General features: G+C 38.8%; 2 protein-coding genes across 2 annotated transcripts; both read left to right on the forward strand.

Annotated features, from left to right (window-relative positions):
* The first annotated feature begins 685 nt into the window (after positions 1–685).
* Positions 686–1,720, forward strand: LOC129962998 (uncharacterized). The gene has a single exon (XM_056077001.1). It carries the CDS (start codon positions 686–688, stop codon positions 1,718–1,720), a length of 1,035 nt encoding a protein of 344 aa, XP_055932976.1.
* A 109-nt stretch (positions 1,721–1,829) lies between these two features.
* Positions 1,830–3,092, forward strand: LOC129962999 (uncharacterized). The gene has a single exon (XM_056077003.1). It carries the CDS (start codon positions 1,830–1,832, stop codon positions 3,090–3,092), a length of 1,263 nt encoding a protein of 420 aa, XP_055932978.1.
* The last annotated feature ends 4,290 nt before the right edge of the window (positions 3,093–7,382 follow it).

Raw genomic sequence — 7,382 nt, forward strand, 5'->3', positions numbered from 1 at the left:
TGGGGAAAAGTATGTCCCACTTATGTATGAGTCTCTAGAGGCTAAGAATCAAGATTCATTCAAGAGTGAGAATAAGAATCCAAATGTTGAATATGGCCAACAACACTTCTAGTCCCAGGGTGTTCCTCCAAACGTTGAAATTAAAAATGGTGTGTGGTAACAAAGAAATACCAGTTAGGGCAATTCTAGATTCTGGGTCACAAAAGACTTATGTATTAAAGAATGTTGTTGAGAAAATGGGATATATCCCACTCAGAAAAGAAATTCTGATACACTCATTGTTTGGGGGCATTAAATCTGACAAGTGCGAACATAATTGCTATAGGATAAAACTGAGAAATCAAGACAACAGTGTTACATGCAACCTGGAAGCATTAGACCAGCCATCTATATGCGACAAAATTTCATCAGTCACTCCAGGTTCATGGATTTCAGAGCTTCGTGAGATGAAGATCAGGCTATCAGATATAGGGGAGGAGTCACAATCTGTTCAAGTGCTTCTTGGTTCAGATGTGATAGGGAAGATCATGACTGGCCAGCGCAGAGTTCTATCCTGTGGGCTTGTTGCCATGGAGACACTACTTGGCGGGACTCTGTCAGGTAAAGTTCCTGAGAATGAGATGTCGTCATACAATGCTATGCTGGTGGCCTCCCTCTTTGTGAAAGAGATGGATATCTCCCAATTATGGAGATTGGATTCCTTGGGGATCCAAGATCCTTCAGAAAAAAAATCAAAGAGGAGCTTTATAAAGCGTCGATGGAGCACTTCTTAAGAACTGTCAAGGTCGATGAAGAAGAGCGATTCCTTGTCTCCCTACCTTGGCTTGACGGTCATTTGCGTCTTCCAGACAACTTCGATTTGGCACTCAAACGGTTGCAAGTGACAACCCATAAGCTGAAGAAGGAAAACTTATTTCAAGAATACGGTGATGTCTTTAAAGAATGGGAACGAGAAGGCATAATTGAAAAAGTTCCTCAAGAGGAAATAAAGTCTGCTAGTCACTATCTGCCCCATCGACATGTGGTGAAGCCGAACAGCACTACGAAAATTAGGCCCTTCTTTAACGCTTCATCAAAACAAAAGGGAGCGGTCAGCCTCAATGACTGTTTGGAAAAGGGATTAAACTCGATTGAATTGATCCCTTCCATGTTAACAAGGTTTCGACTGTATAGGTTTGGCATTTCGGCTGATATACGGAAGGCTTTCTTACAAATAAGTCTATATAAGGAGGATCGAAATTTCCTGCGATTTTTGTGGCACAGTGAAGAAGGAGAGCTCATACATTACAGACATTGCCGAGTCATGTTTGGTGTTTCCAGCAGCCCGTTCTTGCTTGGGTCAAAAATCCAATATCACTTGGAGAGAAAGTTGGAAGGCCGTGGAAGATACCCTGAGTGCATTATTCAAAAGTTGATGAACAGCTTTTACGTGGACAATTGTTTAGCAGGCGTCAAAACCCAGTCGGAGCTAGAACGATTTATTGATGTAGCCACGGAGATCATGGCTGAAAGAAAATTCGACTTACGAGGGTGGGAGCACTCTAGCCCATCTGATCCAATAACAAGTCCTACAATCATCCTGGGAACGATTTGGGACAGACATTGTGATACTCTTTCAATAAATATTCCTGATTTGAGAGAACTAATGGAAGAGGTTATTACGAAAAGAAATATTCTTGCTGCTTCCCAAAAAGTGTTTGATACCTTTGGGGATTACTAGTCCAGTGTTGCTACTACCAAAACTCTGGCTACAAAATTTGTGGAAGTCTAAAATCGGTTGGGATGAAGAAGTAGATCTAAAAACATGGCAAGATTTTCTGAAGTGGCTAATGGAGCTGGAATATTTGAAACATGTTAAAGTACCAAGATGGTTACACTGTGATAGCGGATTTGAGCACATTTCATTGCATTTTTTTTGCGACGCAAGGAAACTAGACTATTCTGCGGTTGTTTTTCAACGAGTTGATAGTGGAAACTCTGCACACATACAACTGGTGCAGAGTAAAACTAGAATTGCACCTTGTGTAAAAAAGGAGACAACTATTGCAAGGTTGGAACTTCTTGGTGCTGCTATATCTGCTCGTCTTTCTTCCACTGTCTTGAAAGAGTTTCCAACAGACAATGTTTATTTCTGGACAGACTCTACTACAGTGCTGGCTTGGTTGAAGAAAGAAGAACCGTGGGGTGTATTTGTTTATAACCGGGCTCAAGAAATTTGGAAGCTGACACCAGTCAAAGCCTGGAGACACGTTCCTGGATCACTGAATCCAGCGGACTGTCCGAGTAGAGGGTGTTCAGCGAAGCAGTTTTGCAATTCGAAATCGTGGGAAGGTCCCAGTCGGTTGTATCTTTCATCTCATGAATGGCCTGTTAGTGATGTGGTAGTAGATGTCAATGAGGAAGAAGTGAATAAAGAGAGAAGAGCTATCGTGACCTCTATGGTGAATATTCAAACAGGTATTAAGAGTGATTATTTTTCCACCTATAGTAGGAACATTAGAGTAGTGGCATGGATTCTACGTTTTATTCATAACGTTTCAAATGCAACCAAGTTAAAAGGAAGCTTAGTCTATGAAGAATTCAGGCAAGTAGAGATTTTGTATTTCAAGTCCATGCAGTCAAATGCCTTTCAAGATGAGAGAATTCTTTCTAAAATGCAAGCATTTAAAGATGAGGATGGGCTTCTGAGAATAAGAACCAAACTAGCAGATAATTGTGAGAAGGAAGATTTCAAATTCCCAATTCTCTTACCTGCCAATGATGTCGTAGTGAAATTAATTCGAGAAGAGCATATAAAAGCAATGCATGCAGGCTCTTCGATATTACTCGCCCGGCTTAGAGAGAAATTTTGGATAATTAGAGCCAAAAGATTAGTAAAGCAGGTTCTTTCTGAGTGTGTGATTTGCAAGCGTTATAAAGCTAAACATGTTGAAGTGCCCTTCGCTCCACTGCCTAGAGATAGAGTTACTCAGACAAAGGTATTTGAAGTAACAGGTGTAGATTATGCAGTCCTCTTTATCTTAAGTCGAAAGGAAAGGCCTCGATTGTTTTATTTACTTCTGCTGTCTACAGAGCAGTGCATTTTGAATTAGTCCTATCACTCACTACTGATACTTTTATTCAAGCCTTAAAACAGTTCATTGTGAGAAGAGGCAGGATTTCAGTACTTTACAGTGACAATGGTACTAATTTCGTAGGGACAAATAATGCGTTGCGAGCATTAGATTGGGATAAAATTGCTGTGTACTCAATTTCTCAGAAAACCACTTGCAAATTTATCCCACCCACAGCAGCCTGGTGGGGTGGATGGTGGGAGCGTATTGTGAGAATGCTCAAAGAGCTTTTACGTCGAGTGTTAGGAAAATCTATTGTAAATTATGAAGAGCTCCTAACCATCTTATGTGACTGGGAATCAATAATCAATGCTAGACCTTTGACATACATACATAATGATCCAAATGAATTGCTACCTTTGACCCCAGCCATGTTTATTCAAGGAAAAAGCAACTATGAAAAGCCAGATTTAGATAAAGTATATCGATCTTCGTTGGTAAAGCACACCAACTATTTGCAGAAGTTGCGTGAAGATCTTAGACAAAGATTTAGAAATGAATATCTTGCTCTTCTGGTCAACAGAGGGACAAGGAAAAGTAATGTTTTAGAAGTGGGCGATGTTGTACTGATTGGGCATGACAATATTCGACGCATTGACTGGCCTCTTGGTGTTATCTTGGAGGTTTATCCTGGCAAAGATGGTGTCCCTAGAGTAGCGAGAATTAGAACCTCCCATTGTGAGAGGATCCGTCTCTTCTAAAGGCTTTATCCATTGGAAGTGTCAGCAAAAACTGAAATTGATGTTTTGAAGGCCTCAGGAAAAAGCGGTGTCGCGTTGATTCTCTATATCTATTAATATTGTCTATGTTTCAGCTTTTGTTTTGTTCCGAATGGCAACGGTGTTAAAAAAAGATGTATATGTAGTTTGGAATTCATTAAAAAAGGTTGTGTTTTACTTTTGAGAATGGCTTTGAGTTTTATATTTACGCCATAAACAAATGCCCTTTCATCCAAGAAATGACAAAGCAGAGTCTTTAATGAAAGTATCTGAATAAGAATATTATCTGATTCGATGTCAAACCGTGACATCTGGCGTCCGCGACAGGACTCGGTTGCTTTTTAAGAGTAAGTACGAAACATTTCAGCATTTATTTCATTATGGAAGCTGTTTTGAAAGATAGGAAGCAACTGAGAAGACTGTTTACTACAGCATGCAATTCCTTTGACAAGGCAGAAAATCAACTGAGTTGTGCCGATAAAATCAATAAATTAAAGCTAATTGAGGAGAAAGCTTTATTAATGATGGCATGTGAAGAAAAATTTAAACAGTTGTTGTATTCCGAGAAGACTTCCGATACTGAAATCGAGAGAGAAGTAGATGAGTCGGAAACGTACATTGATCGCTGGAGATCTTTAAAACAAAAGTTAGAATCATTTGTAGTAGAACAGTTATTCTCTAAAAATGAAAGATTTAATATTGGTACGAATACTGAACACTTTTACTTTTTAGGGAATGGCTTGAGGAGGGAGTAATTGAGGAAGTAGCCAAAAATGATCAGGCTTCAGTACATTATCTGCCTCATCGAGAAGTTATCAAGGAGAATAGCACTACAAAAATCCGGCCTGTCTTTGACGCTTAGGCAAAGGCAAAGGCAAAGGGATTTCCTAGTCTTAATGATTGTCTTGAGAAGGGGCCGAATCTAATAGAGCAGATTCCGAGTATTTTAACCCGATTTCGAAAAGAGAAGATCGGTGTTATTGCTGACATCCGAAAAGCCTTCTACAAATAGGTGTTTCACCCACGGAGAGAGATTACTTGAGGTTTTTGTGGATTGGTAATGATGGTCAGCTGAAAGAGTACAGACATTGCCGTGTAGTTTTTGGTGTATCGAGTAGCCCTTTTCTTCTAAATTCTACTATTCAGCTTCATTTACAAACTGTTTTGGAAAAAATAGGAACTGGAGAATCTTCGTATCCAAAAGATGTCATTCAAAAACTTGCTCATAGTTTTTATGTCGACAATTGTGTTAGTTGCGTTAAAAATGAAAAAGAACTACATCGTTTTATTAACGTTTCGACTGAGGTAATGGCCGAGAAAAAATTCGAGTTTAGAGGGTGGCAGTTCAGTGATGTCAATGCTGATACTTCTGCCGATACAAATGTGCTCGGCCTGGTATGGAATAAAAAATCTGACACTCTACGAATTAATACTACAAGTGTAAAAGAATTATGCTTTGAAAAGGTAACTTCTAAAGCATAAAACTTCTTAAAGGTAAAGGCGATCAATAAGCATAAAAGCCTAACTTAAAGGTAAAGGCGATCAATCTTATCTACAGCTCATAGATTGTTCGATCCTCTTGGTATATGTTGTCCTGTCATCCTAATTCCTAAATTATTGCTTCAAGAAACGTGGAAGCAGAAAATAACATGGGATGAAGAAGTTGATAAAATTACAAAGAATACATTTTTAAAATGGCTAAAAGATATTGACTGTTTAGAGAAAATTCGTTTTCTAAGATATTTTGGTTCAGAGATTGCAAATGGAGATATTTCAGTACATATTTTCTGTGATGCTAGTAAGCATGCTTATGCTGTCGCTGCTTTCATCCGAATACAGACTTGTGATTCAGTTAAAGTACAACTTATACAAGCCAGGAGTAGAGTTTCACCAACAGGAAAGGAAGGGATTACTATCTCTAGACTTGAGTTACTTGCAGCTACTGTCTCAGCAAGACTTTCAACTTCTATTTTGTCAGAGATACAAAGTGAAGAAGTTTACTTCTGGACTGATTCTTCGACTGTCTTGAAATGGATTATGAGAGAAGAAGCCTGGAATGTCTTTGTCCAGAATAGAGTGAAGGAAATTAGGGCGTTAACAAATAAAATTTCTTGGAGACATATCCCTGGTTCCATGAATCCTGCTGATCTCCCGAGTAGAGGTTGTTCAGCTCAAACTTTATTGAAATCTAACTGGTGGTTAGGAACAAGTTGGCTTTACTTGCCTAAAGAGGATTGGCCAAAAGGAAATCTAAGCTTAAATGAAAACGAGATTGTTCGGGAAAAGAAAAAGACCATAGTTCCATCTGTGACAAGAAGTTTTATTTCTACAAGTTTTGTTCCTAAGGAAGACTGGTATTACAAATATTTTTCGAAATACCAGAAAATAGTTCATCTAATTGCCTGGATTCTACAGTTTACCTTTAATTGTCGAGCTGAAAAAATTAAGAAAAGACATGGAGACCTTGATTTTGATGAAATTTTTGAAGCCGAGAAATTATTAATCAAAATGGTTCAAGAGGATTGCTTTGTAGACGAGTGAGATAATAAATTAAAAACTTTAGGAGTATTTAAGGATCAGAGTGGAATCCTCAGACTGAAAACGAAACTTACCTTTCGACAGGATTCAGAAGAGCTTAAAACTCCAGCTATTCTTCCGTCCGATCATGAGGTGGTCAAGAGATTAATACGATATTATCACGAGAAAAATGTACATGATGGTACCCAAATTTTAATAAATATTCTTCGAGAGAGATTTAGGCTTCTTAATGCTCGAAAAACGGTGAGATCTCTGATTAATAAGTGCACCGTATGTAGAAGATTTTCTGCAAAAAGCGTGCAAGTTTGCACAGCAACCCCTCCAAACGACAGACTCCTAGAAGCGGCTGTGTTTGAAATTTGTGGCATTGATTTTGCTGGTCCAGTGATCTTGAAAGGTAACACCAAATCCTGGATTTGCTTATTCACCTGCTCCGTATACAGGGCAGTGCATCTAGAATTGGTTGAGTCCATGTCTACTGAGAGTTTTTTACTAGCCCTTAGAAGATTTATATCCCGCAGAGGAAGAAGTAAAATAATTTACTGTGACAACGGAACTAACTTTGTAGGAGCTTCAAATGCGCTACGAGATCTAAACTGGAAGCAGATTATTGATGATACATCTATATCACCAATTCAATGGAAGTTTAATCCACCAACTGCCTCATGGTGGGGAGGTTGGTGGGAGAGATTAATAGGTATTCTCAAGAGTTTACTGAGGCGAGTACTAGGAAGAGCTTCTTTAACTTACGAAGAAATGATCACCATTCTCTGCGACTGTGAAGCAGTGATGAACTCCCGTCCATTGACCTATGTTACTGAAAATGATGTTACTTTGAGGCCTTTAAGTCCATCTCTATTTCTTCAAGACATTCAAACAAGTGGTGTTCCTGATCTTGATGATATTGGACACAGAAGTCTGAATAAACGTGGAAAAAAACAGAGAAAACTTACAAAAGGATCTTCGAAAAAGATTTAGATCCGAATATCTAGGAGCACTTATTCAAAAATCG

Source organism: Argiope bruennichi, chromosome 3 (genome assembly GCF_947563725.1).
Source record: "Argiope bruennichi chromosome 3, qqArgBrue1.1, whole genome shotgun sequence".
In the NCBI taxonomy this organism is placed as follows: domain Eukaryota; kingdom Metazoa; phylum Arthropoda; class Arachnida; order Araneae; family Araneidae; genus Argiope; species Argiope bruennichi.